The 18,852-nt window shown below is 39.1% G+C and overlaps 2 protein-coding genes across 2 annotated transcripts; one reads left to right on the top strand and one right to left on the bottom strand.

The window, feature by feature from the left end:
- The first annotated feature begins 21 nt into the window (after positions 1-21).
- Positions 22-3,354, top strand: SAMD15 (sterile alpha motif domain containing 15). The gene is made up of 3 exons (XM_015812618.1): positions 22-203; positions 1,311-1,409; positions 2,857-3,354. Exons 1-3 carry the CDS (start codon positions 171-173, stop codon positions 3,133-3,135), a joined length of 411 nt encoding a protein of 136 aa, XP_015668104.1. The 5' UTR covers positions 22-170; the 3' UTR covers positions 3,136-3,354.
- An 881-nt stretch (positions 3,355-4,235) lies between these two features.
- NOXRED1 (NADP dependent oxidoreductase domain containing 1) lies at positions 4,236-15,308 on the bottom strand. Its single transcript, XM_029283465.1, has 6 exons — positions 15,154-15,308; positions 9,970-10,154; positions 7,596-7,776; positions 6,843-6,997; positions 6,220-6,427; positions 4,236-4,518 (listed from the first exon to the last, which is right to left on the bottom strand). Exons 1-6 carry the CDS (start codon positions 15,306-15,308, stop codon positions 4,236-4,238), a joined length of 1,167 nt encoding a protein of 388 aa, XP_029139298.1.
- Positions 15,309-18,852: the final 3,544 nt, after the last annotated feature.

The following is an 18,852-nucleotide window of genomic DNA, read 5'->3' as shown; positions in this document are numbered from 1 at the left end:
CGCCGCCGCCACGCTTCCCTTAAGTCTCAGTCTTCAATCAAAGAAGGCAGCCGAGGCTCGGCTGCATCCGAAGCTGTGCTCGTGCCCGAATCGCTGCTCGAAGCCGAAGTCAAAACTCCCACCATCGTTGGTCCCTTGTATTTATCCTGGACTCCCGAGGAGGTGGCTGAATGGATCGGCGACCTGGGCTTTCCTCAGTACAAGTTAAGATCGGGTTTCCTTGCAAGTGCCAATCATTGCGAATAAAACGTCATTTACAAGTCATTAGTCCAGGGCTTTTCAACCAGTGGTACGGGGACCACCTGGGGTACATTGGCACCTGGCAGGGGGTACGCGACCATCCTAGAAAAGTGGTAGCGGGGGAGAGGAATGAGCTGAACCGGTGGCAGCACCGCACAAGCCTGAGCGAGAGATGGCTGGAGCTGCAGGGCTGTCAGGGCTCAGCCGAAGCGCCAGGATCAGCCCAGGCTCCAGCTGGAGCTCAGCGCTGATCCTGGTGCTTCTGCTAAGCCCTGAAGAAGCACCAATCAGCTGGAAAGCAGCACTGATTCTGGTGGTTCTGCTGAGCCCAGAAGAAGCGCCGATCAGCTGGAATGTTGCCTTATTTCCAGGGTCTTGTGATTTACATTCAGATGCTTGGCAACTGATTCATATTTATGACGGTCACAGTGTCCCAGGGTCATGTGAAGTGACCAAAACCTGCTGCAACCACCCAGCAGACGGGGGGAATAAAAACCAAACACCCCCCCATCCCACCCCCACTGCCGATCCTCAACAGAAATGCTCACAACAATGAAAACCTCGGACAGGAGGAAGAGTGCCGCCGGGCGGGCAGGCAGGTGTCTTGCGGGGCACTTTTTTCAGTGCCATTGTAACTTCAAACAGTCACTAAGCGAACTGTTGTAAGTTGAGGACTACCTATACTTTATCACTTTTTTCCTTTTTTTTTTTTTTTTGGGTCATCAAGTTTTTGACACCTTGCTAGGCGACTGGTGGTACTCGGATGTTGCCATATCCTAAAAGTGGTACAATGGGTGAAAAGGCTGAAAAGTCCTGATTAGTCAGTATAACTACTAGTAAGCTAAAATTAGGTTCCATATCTCTTGTTTAGATTTGTTGGTCTATCAACCTATTGCAATATGAAGATGAGTTCTGTGGCACTTAAAAATGTAAAGGAGGTCCCAAAATTTTGTCTTTTGGATATTCATAAATCATTTTTTTCATATTTTTGTAGGTGCTGCTAGCTGGTTAATTGGAAGAACAGAACATTTGAAGTTAATAGTAATAATTTTTTATTTTGTTTTAAATAGGAGTGTTTTACTACAAATTTTATCTCAGGACGGAAACTCATATATGTAACGTGTTCAAATCTACCACAGATTGGAATTACTGACTTTGAACATATGAAGGTGAGAACATATATTCATTGTATCTTTCCTAGAGTAAAAATGCTATACTTAACGTTTTGTGCATATTGCAAACTGACAAAAACAATAAGATGAGTTAAGCGCAGGCTGGTTTTCCTACTCATAGTATGATAGCTTTATTTGACACTTAGTGCTTCTGCAGCAGCTTTTGTTCTCCCAGATTTGTGACATCTATTAGGCATTTATTCAGTCAGTCAGTCATTTTTCACAAATAGATGAAGTTGCAACAGTCTTGTCTTTTATGAAGAAGTAACCAAGATGTGGTGGGCAAATAATATTTTTTCATATTTTCCTGTTTTTATGTTACATCTCCCTTTAACTCTTTGTCATCAAAATCTAAAAAAAATTACAGAAATAGTTTTTCGCAGTAGCGACTTGAGCCTGCAAAACGCTCCTAGATTGGGGCTGAAAGGCAAATGTAATCATAACAGTAGACCAGGTGCTCTATTAGACATTTATATGGTATAGTGGTTACTAGCCTGCAAAACAAGAGATTGTGAGTTTCAGTCCCACCTTGCGCATGAAAGCCAGCTTTGGTCTAGTCACTCTTTCTCAGCCCAGCCTTCCTCGCAGGGTTGTTGTTCTTGGGGAAAATAGGAGGAAGTTATTATCCATATTCATGCCTTGAGTCACTTATAAAGTAACAAAGATGGAATAAAAATCTAATAAATAAGTAAATACTTATTTTGGTTACTTACTCAGTTTGGTGTACAGTAGTGCTTAAGGCATCAGACTGAAACCCAGGAGACCATAAATTCTACTCCTTCATTTAGGCACACAGCCAGCTGGATGACCTCAGGCTACTCCCTTTCCCTCAGCCCTAGGAAGGAGGCAATGGCAAGCCTCTTCTGAAAAATCTTGCCAAAAAATTTGGCAAGGGATTTATTTGCTCAGGCAGTCTCAGAGAGTTGCATGCGATTGAACAGAAGAAGAAAAAAATAACCATATAGTTATTTTAAACTAAAAGGATCCTGTATGGAAGAATCCATTAATTATATGTTTTTGTTCACATAGATAGGATGTTGCCATGGCACTGTTGACTATTGATGATTTTACTTTTTGTATTATTTTTTTCTTTTTGTACTGACTTTTCTGCAGATGTTTAACTGGTAAATATTTAAGAGTACAGTATTTTAGTGTTTGTTTAGAAATTAAGAATAGTTGCTTAAATTAGAATCTTAGAAATGTATGCATATTAAGATGTTATTCTTCTGTTACAGACATATTTTCCAGCTTTCTTTACTGAGAATGAAAAGGATTTGTATGTCCATGTTTCTTTATTGTGGCAAAGCCCATTTTAAGCCTTATGGTATATAAAAGATTAAGAACCAAAACTACACATAACAGTGGTACATTTATATGATAGTATAAACTGCACTGGATTACTGTGATTGTTTTCTAGAATTTTTTCCTCTTTTTTTCTTTGCAGGAAATTTCAAAGCATGTACGAGAACTGCTGCAAATTGAAGATCCACTTTTTGAAAGAAGTATCTCTCTACCACCTCGAGATAACGTTGGATTGTTCTTAGAACAAAAGTCTCGAACTGGAAAACGCAGTGATGCTCTTAGTTATTCTCAGTTTGTTCAAGAAGCAAGATTACAAGATTATGAACCAAAGCCTCCAACTCCAGAATATGTATGCGAACCCCAGCCTTCAACGCCACCATATGAAGAACTACAGCAAACCAGTTCATTTTTCTCAAAATAAGAGAGTATTCGTTGTTCTTATGTTTCAGATATTACATTGTAATATTTTTCTGTATTTCTATTTCAGTTTTCACAGGGAACAAAATTGTATATGGATGCAGTTTAACCAGTATCCTAATCCTAAACTTGATAAATAGGATATCATGGAGGAAGTGCTTCCTGATGCAAAACAGAACTTTTTCCACATCACTAATGCAAAATAAAGCCATATATGAACACAGAGGATTGTTCTTACTGGTATTTATGATGAAGTCTTATCATTCATTCTGTGAGGACTCTTGTAAGGGGCTTGAAGTCAGCTTCCATATATTAATGAATTGCTCTAAATACTTAGGATCATGTGACAGCATCCCTTACAAAAACACTAAAGTCATGCAGTGCTGCTTAAAATATTCTAGTGCCATATAAAATTAAGAAATTTTACCATTGGAATTTTCTAATTTATCAGCAATGTGATTTAGAACAATCATTTCTTTAGAAGTACATGTGTCAATTTCACTGCAGGTCCAATCTTATTCTAAACTGGGACAAATGATCATTATCATAATGATAAAAAATGCAACAATATTTAGCTAAACCAATTTATATTTTGTTAATATTCTTAAGTTTTAGATAAATGCAAAGGTGGAGCAACATGAAAAATCAAACAACCAAACTTATAAATACAGTATTTAGAATATAATTTATGTCTGAAAAGTAGACTTATGAATGCCAAGGGAGTAACCATTTCAGATTTAAAAGATGCAATAAAACACAAACTTCAATTAAAAAGCCATAAATGACAGACTATAATTCATGGTGGAATTTGTGCATAAAATTACAGTGAAACACAGTAGTGTATTCATGTGAATGCTGCATTGATGACAAATGTCATAGAAAGGGGGACATACAGTATAAATCATGTGAATTGTTTTTTTAGAATTTTCCTTGTATTTTGCATTTATGCCTAATTTTTCATTGCAAAATTTAATTTTCCATTGGCTTTCATTAATATTTACCATTTAAATTCCTATAAAAACCATTGTAGACGTTGCTTCCAAAGTTTTTTTAATATTAAAAATGAGAGCAATTTTTTTTCCCACTTCTAACAGCTTGGATACTTTATGAGTCTTCAGAATCAATACTAGATGTCTCTTCTATTTTTTTTGCAGGAATTTTATCAATTTGAAAAATCAGTGATTTAGTGGGTTTTAGCAGCACTGCTGAGAGTGGTATCTTTTTAGTCATAGATGTCGTCAAATCTTCACTTTTCATGGCCAATGCTGTTATCATGTTAAAATAAGATGAAGCAATGATTTCCTGAAGAGATGAATTTGTTTCAAGAAGCTGGCTAAGAGGTGAGTCTTTTAGCTGTACAGTTGTTATATCAAACCAGGGGAAGGAACTAGAAGAGAAAAGTCTGTTATCTATAGATCCTGAAGTTATACAATAAATCAGTATTGTTTTGTCATTACAGAGGTAAAGGAATGGAAATGGGACTCCTATATATTTAATTATTAAGCTCCAAAGATTCTTCAGACATCTGTCATAGTTTCTGTCTGCATGTATGCAATTTACCACTGACTCCAAGCAGATCATCTAGACAGAACCTGCTCCTAATACCCTACTTTGGGAAAGAAAGGGAACTGAAGCCAATAGGTACTTAGTTTTCTGAGAAACCTTCCTGTGGAAATAACACCAGCCCTGCAGATTCCAAAATATGCATGTGCTGCCTTGGGATTTTAAAAAAAATTTCAAGGAATGCACAACAGTTCTTCATATCTGTCACTATGTAAAATATTAGCTATTAGTTCACAGTTCTGGCCTCGGGTCAGAAAAAATCAGTAAAGGCAACAGGAACTAAAAAAGTTTGGGAACTCTGAATTGGTCCCTTTCCTGATTGCATTCAGAAAAATGCTGAAGACAGAACTTTGCTTGAAGATATTGTAATTAGATTGTGCCATCATTTTTTTTTATTTTTAAGGTATTTCATCCAAGAGTTATTTTGTTATATTTTTAGTTGCTATTTGTTGTTATTCAGGGGACAATCTTGTCGTGGTTGCCTCTGTATTCCAGAGATTAACAAAGCACTCTACAGAATGGCTGTCCAAATTGATGGGAAAATCCCCAATCACTATTTAAAAACCCTGAGTTCCATCAGGTACTTGGGGGTAGAGCATCTTAACTGACCTTTCTTTTCTGCAGATGCAGGTAGCTTCAGTTAATCCCATTGTCACAAGAAACTGAGCTGTCCATGACAAAGAGGCTGCAGGAAATATTCCCCAGAACTAGATCACATACCATCTTATCCAAGATAAAGGCCAAATGTAATGGATGGCCAGCCATGTAGGTAGGGCCAGTGAAGACCTGGTATAAGCCCAAGATTGTCATAATGGCTATCCAAACACCCAAAGTGCAATTATGTGGCCATAGGTAGGGGAGTAACCATTGCAACTTTGAAACAGTTTGTAACTCCCTTTTACGGGGTAGGTCCTAACTTCAAACAATTGCTAAGTAACCAGTCAGAAGTCTAGGACTACCTGTATACAGAGCCTCTGCGCTAGCCTGAACATATTTACAGCACATAATGTTGTTGTACATAAAATCAGCTTTACATTCAGGATTACTCATAAGAGAAATGCCTTCAATTTACTATAAATGCAAATTGTGCTTTCAGTAGCCTCCATAGGATGGCTTAACTTTAAGAAGCAGCCCAGTCTGAAACAAGACATGGGTCAAATTACGAAAAATGAAGGTGGATTTGTACAAGGACTCAAAACTGTATATACCCAAGAGATTGGGTATCATGCACCAAGATAGGTCTCAAGCTGAGGTACAGGGAGGAAGAGAGCCTGCATGTATAGCACCATTCTCTTATATTATTGGAATCCTGATGCGTTACTGGGGATTTGATTGGGGCAGGGGAGACTTTGGATGAGCTTGTGAGGACAGAAATTCCTGCAGTTTGTGACTCATATTATTTCTCTTAAAAAACTAAGCCACTAAATCTTACTCGTAAATTCCATAAATGATGCATTATCAGTGTTAAAAATGTTGGATAAGACAAGATTAAACACAAAACAATTTTCTACTGGATTTTACTTACTCATCAGCAGCCAATGAGGAAGCAAAGGCTTGGTTGATAAAATGTTCACAAACTAGAAATGGTGATGAGGTGGTGGCATTGCCTTCACAAAAACATACTTGATTGAGCAATCCCAGAGCCTTTGTGTAGGAGAAATGCTGTTGTGTATAGCTATTTAAAGCTGCATAAAATACAGCTGCCAGCCACTTCACGTTGACAGTTATTTCACCTGGAAAAAAAAGGAAATATTTTCTTTCATGTTTAGTTCACCATGCCTCTTTAATAGCCTTCTTCAACCTGTTGCCATCCCATCACTCTGAGTCATAATGGCCAATGGAAAACACCAAGTTGGGAAAAAAGTTGTTTAAAGCTTAAACTGTAAAATGCAAGCTAATAAAGGAAAAATATTTGTGCTGCTTCTGCTTTGAACATTCCTCAATTGGCCTTTCTTTCTATAGCCATCTTTACCATCTCATTCTGCTGTATGGATAGATCAGGCATTACAGGGGCTGGTAGTGCCCATAGCATATTGCATAGTTGTCACTGAGACTAATTTTCTGGACAGGACATAGATAATTCTATAAGCCGAAAAAGAACAAGGGAAAAAGTTCCATTTTTCACAAGGCTTTCAAAAATCCACCTACTCTTGGAGTTGCAAGGACATGTCGCCTGGATAATTGTTGTATTTTTGAGGGCTTCCAAAACTGTTCTGTTAGCCTCCCACATGTGAAAAGAGCTGTTCTCAGAGCACTTGTACTGGGGCCTCAAGATGGAACAGGAGGAAATAAGTTGCTTCAGTCTGAAAGTAAATAAGATCTTAAATTATGCAGTTGGGTTAAGTATCAAAAAGCAAGTGTGCAAAAAGTATGGATCTATGGATCTTGCCTATTCTCAGCTACTTCCTTCAGCCAATTATTGCTTACACACTGTACATACACAGAATGAGCATGTTATGTATATACTGATTTCTTGTTCTACTGTACATGAACACAATAAAAAAGATATAAGCTCAGTTTCAACAACAGCCCTATTTATACCATTGAAATGTAATCACAAAATATTTATTAATTTATTTATTAATTAAATTTATATACCGCCCTATCTCCCTTGCGGGACTCAGGGCGGTAATATATGGATATTAGCTAGAAATGGGAGTACCCTTAATACTCAAGCCTGACTTTCACTATTTCAGAAAAGAGTTTGCTACAATGCCATTCTTATTCTTTATATACACATGACCTAAGATGTGCACAGCCAAATTCCATTTCTGGTGATTATGCTCATGTAACGTTCATATACATAGGCTCATATATTGGGCCCTTTTAGCAACAAACGTGGGAGGGAGCATGATTTTTTCCCCCAGTTCATATTAGCATTAATATCATAATGCGCTATACCTGCTCAAAGGGATTGCTGTGACCAGGCTGTATATAATACATGAGTTTTTGAGAGAATCCTGAACTTCTGAACATATTTGTGGAAGATGACATGGAAGACAGCAGAGAAAAGCAACATCTGCCCAGCCTACCAGCTGCTTGTTGTTATAGATACACTCAACTCCCAGCTTGTGGAATTCTACTAAAAAAAAAAAAAAGACAAAAGGGAATATTTAATTTCTGCTCCCATAGAACAAAACTTTAATTGAAGAGGCTGCAGTCTTTAATTTCCTTCTAAATCTCCAAAGATAAGCATGTTAATTTGTTACAATACTGAACTTGATAGACAACTTAACATCTCCGGTTGTTTGACTTCCAGCTCATACCTAACAATCACACTACGGCTGTCCATTTCCACTTTGGTCTTCCAGAGACTATTGCTGTTGCAGTTTCTTCTTTTAGCTTTTTTTTAGACAGCACAGATTTGATCTTATAGCAGAGCTATAGTTTCTGTCGTTCACTCTTTTTAGTCTATATAGTTATTATCCTTAACAATTGGTTTTATGTTATAATTATTGATTTTATACTTTTTATATTTTTACTTTATGCTGATCAAGGATCCCAATAAAGATACATATAGTATCTTCTTTGTGCCATGCTATCAGTCTTGGTTTGGATGACTAGTGGTCAGGGATTATGGGAACTGAAATAAAAAAAAACCACAGAGATAACAGTCTTCCTATCACTGGTGGAATGTATGTGCTCCATATCTCTATAAAGACAGCATTTATTTGTTGTATACAGATGTGCATAAACATAATAAAGATCATATTTCTTGGACTACTACACTATAAAATAAAACTACTCCAGATGAAATTAATAGAGAATTATAAATTACTTCTAAAAATATGAAAACAAATAGAAGCCAGAATATGTGATTTGGAGGGAGGGACGGCATGCAGTTTCTTCTACAGATAGTCCTTTGACTTATGATCACAACTGGGACCTGAGCTTGCATTGTTAAACAAGATGGTTGTTAAATCTTATCTCTTTTTTGCCACTGTTGTTAGTGAATCACTTAATTCAGTGAATCATGTGGTTGTTAAGCACATCTGGCTTCCCTCTTTGACTTTACTTGTTGGAAGATGCCTGAGAAGGTCGTGAATGGTGATCATGTGACCCTGGGATGCTGCAACCATCATAAATAAATGCCAGTTGACCATGGGGATGCTGTAACCCTGGTGATCATGTGACCCTGGGATGCTGCAACCATCATAAATAAATGCCAGTTGACCATGGGGATGCTGTAATGGCTGTGAGTACTGGTTGTAAGTCATTTTTTTCAGCGCTACTGTAACTTAAAATGGTCGCTAAACAAAAGATTATAAGTCGAGGACTTATAATCTAAAGCAGCGGTTCTCAACCTATGGGTTGCGACCCCATTTGGGGTCGATCGACCATTTCACGGGGGTCGCCAAGCAAGGCTGTCCGCCATTTTTTCCCCCTTTTCTGGCGGGTGCCTTACCTCCCTTGGGCTGGGCCAGCTGGTGGTCGGCCTGCTCCGTCTCTGCCGCTTGCCAGCTACGCCTCGGCCGGCGCAAGGGGAGGAACCACGCATGCGCGGCGCTCCCGGGCAGGGAAAGTCCTCGACTTACGACCGGTTGGGTAGTCCTCGACTTACGACCGGTTTAGTCCTCGACGTACGACCGGTTTAGTCCTCAACTTATGACCAGTTGGGGGTCGCGGCATTAAAAAGGTTGAGAACCACTGATCTAAAGGTTATTATTAAATTATATTTTACTTTGATTTTATAGAGTTCATTTTCCTTTTGAGTTCCAAGAATTCCTATGGTAATGTTGATGAAAGAAAGCACCTCTGTTTTTACAAATTGGATTTTTCAATGGGAAAGTGGCAGCTAACTGAGCCAGTCTTTAGCAAACACTCGTTTCCCTGCTTAGCATAAACTGGAGCACTTTTCTGCAAGGCAAAGGTGCCATTGGATGCAACCAAAGATTAACCCTTTTAAATGAACTCTGAGACTTTTTGTATTTGTTTCCTATGATTTGGCAGCAAGAAATCTTACTGTAACTAAAATATTTAATTTTAACGAGCACATCAGCTCTTATTTTTAACTGTTATGGTAACTTTTTGTGAACCCTTTTCATAATTATGCTTGATAATTGTTTAAAGGCAACAGTTGAAAGTAAGAAAAGGAATCAATAAGTTGCTATAATGAAATATAAACTGAGACTAAGGATGAGTAGTTGTGGAAGAAGATATACAAAGGATATGCAATATATGATTAGAACATGAATTCTACTACTATATAGAAAGAACTTTTGAGTTTTGTGTATGAGTAAGCTTCTTGTCTGTCTTTCAAGCACCTGATTCTTACATAGAGTTTCTGGCTGTCTTGTGGAGATCTGGATGTTCTTTCCTGAAATGGCACCCAAATGTAACAATGTTCTGGCCAGTTGTTTCCCAAGATGGCCTCCACCAATAATCCCAATCTTCAGTCTTTGATTATCCTTAGAAGGTTGGGAACCAGCGGGTGCATCCTTACAATTCTCTTCTTTCTGTCTGAGGGAAATCCCAAAACAGCAGTTATTATATATACATACATAAAATTCAAAGTGTAAAATAAATGCTACCTATTTCTTAGAGTGTGAATAGGCAGCTGTGTAAAAAATATCCTGGAATGATATGCTGAATTTGAGTGAGAAGTCTGATATGTCCATAAAAAGAAAAAATTGTCACTTTACATCATTAGAAGTGCATTTGCCAAAATACAGCAGTTTCATTCTACTCTGCTTTGACTAAGGTCACCCTGACCACTAGAATCCAATTCAGTAAGAGCTATTAGAGAATGGGAAATCATATAAGGACAGATGGATGGAACTTTTAAATTTTAGCCTTGAAAAGATAAGATTGAATTTTTTTCATATAATATAGTCTTGCTTGTCTCTCTGATATTCTATCATGTATAAGCGTAGATAGACAGTTCTTTTCAGCAAACAGCAGTCCCCGTTTAGAACAGAAGAACTATCCAATTTAATAATAGGAGAGGGAACACTGCTGCTGTTAGTGACTTGGGATCTTCCTGGACCCATGGCTCCTTCACATAGATGATGCCAGCCACAGGGATCATAGAATCAAATCTTCACAGTGCCTACACTCTCTTTGGCAGTCTTTCTCAACCTTGACAGCTTTAAGATCAGGTGTCTTCCAGGTGCTACTGCCAGTAGGGACAAGAAGCGTATTTGTAAAATAATCAGGAATGCCAGCAAGGACTGTGATGTGGAGGCTATTGTATATCTTGGCACTAACGATCTGTCTCAAAAAGATGTACTCTCTGTGCAGAATGATTTCCAGAGCCTAGGGCAGGAACTTAGCAGAATAGGCTTAGGCTTATTTTTTCAGAGGTTCTACCAGTGCATAAGGAGCAAAATGGAAAAGGCCAGCGTATAGCACAATTCAATATGTGGCTAAAGGAGTGGAGTAAAGGGGAAGGCTTCGGATATATTAGTCACGATGTCAGCAGCTGGTCCAATAAAAAAATGTACAAAAGAGATGGTTTGCATCCATCAAAGAAAGGGACTGAGTTACTCGGCTATAAATTCACAGATTTTCTGGAGGAATATTTAAACTAAACAGCGGGAACAGTGAGCTAATTGATACAGAACATCCCTGTCCCCGGAAATCCAGACAACTTTGTCTCCCAAAAAGTAGAGAAGGGAACTAGGGGATTAGCCATTTTGGATCTAATTCTCACTAACAGAGATGAAATGATAGAAGGTGTTGAAGCCATAGGAACCTTGGGAGGAAGTGATCATGCAATATTGGAATTCAACATTATGGAAGCACAAGCACTAGAACACAGTCAAACTAGAGTCTTGGACTTNCTCAAGATGCTTGGGAAATTTTGAAAAGTGAGATAATAAAAGCCCAGTCTAGCACAATACCAACAAAGAGGAAAAATAACAGCTCTCAAAAGAAACCAGCATGGCTGCACAAAGAACTCTCTGATAAATTGAAAGATAAAAAGGACAAGTATAGAAAGTGGAAAGAGGGACACATAACTAAGTCAGAATATCAGCAAATTGCCTGAGCCTGCAAAGATGAAGTGAGGAAAGCTAAGGCTCAAAATGAACTAAAGCTTGCGACCAAAGTCAAAAATAACAAAAAAAAGCTTCTTTCAACATGTAAAAAACAAGAAAAAAAGTGAAGGAAGCGATTGGTCCATTAGTGGGTGAATGTGGCAAGAAGGTGACAAGCAACAGGGAAAAAGCAGAACTATTTAACTCGTTTTTCGCATCTGTCTTTACACAAAGGGAAAAAGCAGACCAACCTATCAAAAATAGTGCCATAAAAAACAGAATAGAAACACAAGTTAAGATAGGCAAGAAAATGATAAGTGAGCACCTGTCCAGCCTAGACGAGTTCAAATCACCAGGACCAGATGGATTACATCCCAAGGTTTATAGGGATTTTAAAGGGATTTTATAATATTAAACTTAATACAGGTTATTTAATATATATTTTAATTTGGCTTTTAGAGATATCTATTGTATTGTACTGTTTTTATTTACCTGTAAGCCGCCCTGAGTCCCTCGGGAGAAGGGCGGGGTATAAATGGGATTAAATAAATAAAATAAATAAATAAATAAAGGTTCTCAAGGAACTGGCAGATGTGATCTCAGAACCACTGAACTATATTTTTCAAAGATCCTGGAGCACTGGGAAACTACCAGAGGACTGGAAAAGAACTGATATAGTTCCCATCTTCAAAAAAGAGGAAAAAATGGATCCAGGAAATTACAGACCTATTAGCCTGACCTCAATACCTGGGAAGATTCTGGAAAAGATAACCAAACAATGAATCAGCGAACACCTACAGGCAAACCAAGTCATTACTAAAAGCCAACACGGGTTTGTCAAAAACAGATCATGCCAGACAAATCTTATTGCATTCTTTGACCAAGTGACAAAATTAGTGGACCAGAGGAATGCTGTGGATATAATATACTTGGACTTCAGTAAGGCATTTGACAAAGTAGATCACAACCTACTACTTGATAAGATAGAAAAATGCGGGTTAGACAGCATCACCACCAGATGGATCCGTAGCTGGCTGACCGGCTGTACTCAGTGTGTGGTCCTCAATGGAACCACATCTACATGGAGGGAAGTGTGTAGTAGGGTGCCCCAGGGCTCTGTTCTGGGCCCAGTGCTCTTCAACATTTTCATCAATGATTTGGACGAGGGGATAGATGGGGAACTCATCAAATTTGCAGACGACACCAAGCTGGCAGGAATAGCCAACACTCCAGAAGACAGGCTTAGGTTACAGGAGGATCTGGACAGACTTGAACACTGGGCGCTATCTAACAAAATGAAATTCAATGGTGATAAAAGTAAGGTTCTACATTTAGGCAAGAAAAACCAAATGTATAGGTATAGTATAGGGGGTACCTTGCTCAATAGTAGTAACTGTGAAGGGATCTCGGAGTCCTAGTGGACAATCATTTAAATATGAGCCAGCAGTGTGCTGCAGCTGCCAAAAAAGCCAACACAGTGCTAGGCTGCATTAACAGAGGGATAGAATCAAGATCACGTGAAGTATTAATACCACTCTACAATGCCTTGGTAAGGCCACACTTGGAATACTGCATCCAGTTTTGGTCACCACGATGTAAAAAAGATGTTGAGACTCTAGAAAGAGTACAGAGAAGAGCAACAAAGATGATTAGGGGACTGGAGGTTAAAACATATAAGGAAAGGTTGATGGAATTGGGTATGTCTAGTTTAATGAAGAGAAGGACGAGGGGGGACATGATAGCAGTGTTCCAATATCTAAGGGGCTGCCACAGAGAAGAGGGAGTCAAGCTATTTTCCAAAGCACCTGAAGGCAGGACAAGAAGCAACGGATGGAAACTAATCAAGGAGAGAAGCAACCTAGAACTAAGAAGAAACTTCCTGACAGTTAGAACAATTAACCAGTGGAACAACCTGCCTCCAGAAGCAGTGAATGCTCCAACACTGGATGTTTTTAAAAAGAAACTGGACAGCCATTTGTCCGAAATGGTATAGGGTTACCTGCCTGAGCAGGGGGTTGGACTTGATGACCTCCAAGGTCCCTTCCAACTTGATGATGATGATGATGATGATGATGATGATGGGTGGACTTCAACTCCCAGAATTCTCTTGTCAGCAAATTGGCTGGAGAATTCTGGGAGTTGAAGTCCACCCATCTTAAAGTTGCCAAGGTTGAGAAACATTGCTCTGGAGTAGCATCCTCTGGATACCTTCCTTCATGGTTTTTTAGAAATTTTATTAAAACATGATTATTTCATCAGTAGCTGGAATGCTTTGAATTTGTTTCTTCTGACAGAGGAAAGGCATTTGACTTCGAGTTATTGTTCCCAATACTATATGCATGGGTTAAATAATATTGTTTTATTTTCACTTTTGTTTTTAATCCAATTTATGGAAGTTAGGGAATATGCCTCTTGAGAGTTTTTCACAACTGGAACATCCTATTAAACCCCCCAAAATAACATTTTAGAATTCCTAAATATTGCAATTATTCACAGTTGAAAGTTCAAGATCTTTGTTAATATTGCTATAAATTCTTCAAATGTCTAATAGTAATTCCTAGTGTATTTGACATTGCCCAATCATGTTATTTTACGCTAAAAATATAATTTATATTTATTTATAATTTAATTTTTTTTGACCATTCATTTGCCTGAGACAAATAAAAGATTAAAAGCAAACAATACAAACAAAACAATTGCAGGGGAGAGGCTTCCACAGATTTGCCTGAAGAAAACATTCATAACAATCTCCATGATTCATGGAATGTCCTGAAGCAGTGTCAATGAAAAAAGGCAGGTCTATAAAGTTCCCTTGAAGGATATTAAGATGGGGCTGAAGGGACATTAGGGGGAATAGTGTTCCAGAGGGCAGTGACAAAGAATGCTTGCCTCCTGGATCCTCTAAGACAGGGGTGTCAAACTCGCAATGTCACATGACGTGTCGCGATGTATCACGACTTTTTTTCCATTGCTGGCAATGGGGTAGGTGCGGTTTCGGCATGACACATCTGGCCCGTGGGCCGGCAGTTTGACACCCCTGCTCTAAGATGATATGTTAGACATGTTTCTTAAAGTGTGATCTTGGGGTAGGGAAGTCGCCCAAGACCCCCTTAGGGGTCTGCAAAATCAAAATTATTTCCAGCCTGTTGATTTTTAATTTTAATTTTTAATATGGCAAATATGAATAGGTATAACCCATAAAAACAAAAATCCTTTTGCGTTCCTCCACATTTTTTAAAACTGGGAAGAAGTACTAAAGGGAAAAAAAGTTTTTTAAAAAAGTTTACAAAACATTGATTTAATAGATGGGACCAGAAGGGGGTGCCCATTCTGTCAGATCTTATTGACAATGGGTTGCAGGGGAGGGAAGAGAGAGAGAGAGAGAGAGAGAGAGAGAGAGAGAGAGAGGGAGGGAGGGAGGGAGGGAGGGAGGGAGGGAGGGAGAGGGAGAGAGAGAGAGGGGGAGAGATCTTTTGCCTTACTTGGTGGCATTGAGCAGTTTGCAGAAAAAAAGTGCATGGGCGCAAGCATTCACCATCAATCCTTTGGCATAAGACCTCAGATGAAACAGTGGCTCATTCGTCCCAATCCCATATTCTGGCTGGAAAGTCTTTAGGTTTGCCATAATATTGGCCATTTCAACTGTATGCTGAGAGCAACTGAAATTATAATAGAAATTACTCCTGTTGACCACCTGATAGTGGCCATCCATTGCATTAGTGTATTATTAAAGCAAGAGACAGTTCAGTTGTGGCACATGCTATAAAACATGTATTCAGCACCTAAAAATTGGGAAGGGTAATGGCAGTTTTTATTTTTAATCTATTTTATAATGATCATTTATTAATAAACAATTCTTTAGGAAAGTCAGGGGTCTCCAAACTCTTGAGCCTTGCATGAAGTTTTCAGATTATCTGTCGACCCCTAAACATTTGTTACATGAAAATATTTTTATACATATTACTTTAATAGTACTACAACAATAGAGTATGTTGGGCAACCATATAAATCTCTTTAAATAAATACAATTTTCATAAAATAGATATTATTTAAAATATTAAAAGTATAAGATTTAACATACCTTTTTATTGAAACTATTGATATTACTAATGAGAAGGGTGTATTTAATAAGCATCAACAAGGGCACTGGTATTTGGTTGGAATTTGGTGAGATAGTCTTGCCCACTATGGAAGGTGAACAGGAATACTATACATACACATATCCTTTCTAGAACAGAGGAGAGAGACAAGGGAAAGAGTGGAAGGACACACAACATAAAGCATGCTAGTAAATGAGACCACCCAACCCTGGGTAACACTGTCTCACCACTAGCCACCTCATCTTCAGAACCAGGGGTTGCCATAGAGTTCTACAGAGACCTCAAAAGATAACTGACTTGATCTTCCATTATTTATCATTATTTATGTTGGGAGGGGGAGAGAGAAGCTAAACCCTAGGCCCCTATAACATGGGGTGCTTCAGGGCTCAAACCTTTCATCCCTCCTCTAACATCTGCATGAGATTGCTGGGAGAAGTCATCTGATGGCACTGTTTTAATGATAGCTCACTACCTGGAAGCTATAAATGTTTGGATGGTGAGAAACTGACTCCAGCTCAACTCTACCGAGATAGAGTGACTCTGGGTCTTTTGATCTGATGAGACATCCTCTCTGGCTCTTGCTGGGGTTGCACTCCCCTGGACAGACCTGGTGTACATTTGGGGGATTCTCTTGGATTGTGGCTCCTGTTCAAGGTATTGGCCATGGCTGGGAGACCCTTGCACAAATTCACCCTCTGTGCCACCTGCACCCATTACTGGACTGGGAGGTCTTGCTGATCACTTCTTGGTTGGATAACTGCAATATAGTCTACATAGAGCTGCCCTTGAAGACCATCAGGACCCTACCCTCTTGGCCTTTGAAAACCTTGAAGAGTTGGCTCTTCCTGGAAGGGCTGGGGTACAGTGAGGTTGGAACCCAGTAAAGTTGACTATTGATGTGTGGAGAATATTGTTTCTGGGAATGAAAGAATGAATGACAGTGAGCAGACTGGCTTATTCTTTGTAAGCCACCCAGAGACATGGTGCATACGATGGGTGGCTGAATAAGTCTTAAATAAATACATGAATAAATATGTTTAAAATTAAACTAGTGTGTAAAAATACAAGCCAACATATAACATATAAATATATTTTAGAACCAGGAAGATACAAACAAGGTAACAAAAGGTTGTTGCCAAATTAAGCCATTTGGCCTATTGTACGCATGTCATATGCAACTATGTAAACAACAGAGTATATGATGTGACATAGTTCATCACTTGTATTGCCCTTTCCATCCCATGCCCCCACAAATGAAAACCTGAAATGGAGCAAGGCCACAATAAAGATAGTCCTTGGTTAACAAAGGCAATTGGGATCAGACTTTTAACCTTAGCTACCGCAGTTCTGGCAGTCCCTGTTGCTGTCATGAAGAGAAGACTGTGTGGGTTGTTAAGCGAGGATCTTCACATGACTGCAACATCCTGCCAGTTCTCCCACTGACTTTGCTTTTAAACTGCAATCACATGACTGTGAGGCTGCTACAATGACTGGAAATCTAAGGATCAGTTGTAAATACCACACATTCAGCACCATCACAAGTTCATTTTAGAGAAGCTCATACTCTTATGCAAGCCGGTCAGCACAGGAGCATTTCCTAATCCAGGAAAGCACAATCTAGGTGCCCTCCAGATATAAAACTAGAAACACAAATCATCTATGCAGCAGGATACACAGCTGGGAATCTGAGTTACATCTCAAGGACAACTTATTTAAGCTGTAGAACAGTGGTTCTCAACCTTTTTAATGCCGCGACCCCCAACCAGTCGTAAGTCGAGGACTAAACCGGTCGTAAGTCGAGAACTAAACCAGTCGTAAGTCGAGGACTACCCAACCGGTCGTAAGTCGAGGACTTTCCCTGCCCGGGAGCGCCGCACATGCGTGGTTCCGCCCCCTGCGCCGGCCGAGGCGTAGCTGGCAAGCGGCAGACACGGAGCAGGCTGACCACCAGCTGGCCCAGCCCAAGGGAGGTAAGGCACCCGCCGGAAAAGGGGAAAAAATGGCAGACAAAAAAAATGGCGGACAGCCTTGCTTGGCGACCCCCGCAAAATGGTCGATCGACCCCAAATGGGGTCGCGACCCATAGGTTGAGAACCGCTGCTGTAGAAAAATCTCCAGCCTGTTCAATATTATATAAACCAACCATATCTTTCCGCCTATTTTGTCTTACATCAGCAAATATACAAGATATTCCAATCCTCTCATCCTAAGAAGAAACTACATTATAATGAAGTGCAGACTACAAAGAGAATAATTCTGATAATCTTTGTTTTCTACTTACAATATATAGCTTCTGAGAGTGAATCACTAAATGGAACTAATGTTCTGGCTGACAGTTTGTGATTGGTTCAAAATCAAAACTGTTAAAACGGATAACCTCCAGTTCCTACCGAGAGGACAGGTTTGAGTGTCAGGATCAAACTTTCTCAACAAAACACCATTTTTGTTAGCATGTAAACGAATGGAAAAGAAAATCTCACATCATTACCAGGTATGGAAGCCACCAATTGCATTGCACTAAATTTGTTTAAGCTTCTGGCTCCTTCTAAGCAATTTATCCTTCTGGTCTGGCAGCTAAGGTCATTCTACAAACAGAAGGCTGTCGTCATGACAAATGCTTGGTTACCAAACCTGTTTTTAGATTTTTTTTTTAAATTTACTGATTTCGTAGTTGCAGCCTTTAAAGGAGGCAGCAAATAATTTTCAGCTTCCCAACAGGATCAAAGCAACAAAGTTTTCTCCTCTTTTGAGATTACTCTGCAGGTGCAGTCCTTCCCCATGTGCACTGAGATTTGCTTTCAAATACATTATGTATTATTACACTGCACTGTAAATTGTTTAAAAAATCAGTCACAAATATTGGTTTGATTCAACTCATTGTTTTCCCATCTGTTACTATTTCAATATGTTGGTTATATTAGCTGAGAACCAGAGGTCCATTACTACCATAAACCTACCCTAAAATATTTTCAGAACATTCCTTACCTATAAACAGTTTATAGCTTAATGTGTTGTGTGGATCCAGCCAATTATAACTGAATTCACTTTTAATGGTGAGATTGTCAGAGGTATTTAAATGTC

The sequence above is a fragment of the Protobothrops mucrosquamatus genome, unplaced genomic scaffold, assembly GCF_001527695.2.
Source record: "Protobothrops mucrosquamatus isolate PMUCROS unplaced genomic scaffold, P.Mucros_1.0 scaffold101, whole genome shotgun sequence".
Lineage (NCBI taxonomy): Eukaryota > Metazoa > Chordata > Lepidosauria > Squamata > Viperidae > Protobothrops > Protobothrops mucrosquamatus.
This window is presented reverse-complemented; position numbering and strand designations above follow the sequence as displayed.

Excerpts from the sequence above, each read along its gene's own strand:
- SAMD15 (XM_015812618.1), top strand. The coding sequence starts at position 171 with ATGGATCGGCGACCTGGGCTTTCCTCAGTACAA. Across the intron at positions 204-1,310 it reads CTGGGCTTTCCTCAGTACAA|GAGTGTTTTACTACAAATTT; the intron begins GTTAAGATCGGG and ends TGTTTTAAATAG. Across the intron at positions 1,410-2,856 it reads CTGACTTTGAACATATGAAG|GAAATTTCAAAGCATGTACG; the intron begins GTGAGAACATAT and ends TTTTCTTTGCAG.
- NOXRED1 (XM_029283465.1), bottom strand. The coding sequence starts at position 15,308 with ATGGCCAATATTATGGCAAACCTAAAGACTTTCCAGCCAGAATATGGG. Across the intron at positions 6,998-7,595 it reads ACAGCAATCCCTTTGAGCAG|ACTGAAGCAACTTATTTCCT; the intron begins GTATAGCGCATT and ends ATTTACTTTCAG. Across the intron at positions 6,428-6,842 it reads ATGTCCTTGCAACTCCAAGA|GTGAAATAACTGTCAACGTG; the intron begins GTAGGTGGATTT and ends TTTTTTTTCCAG.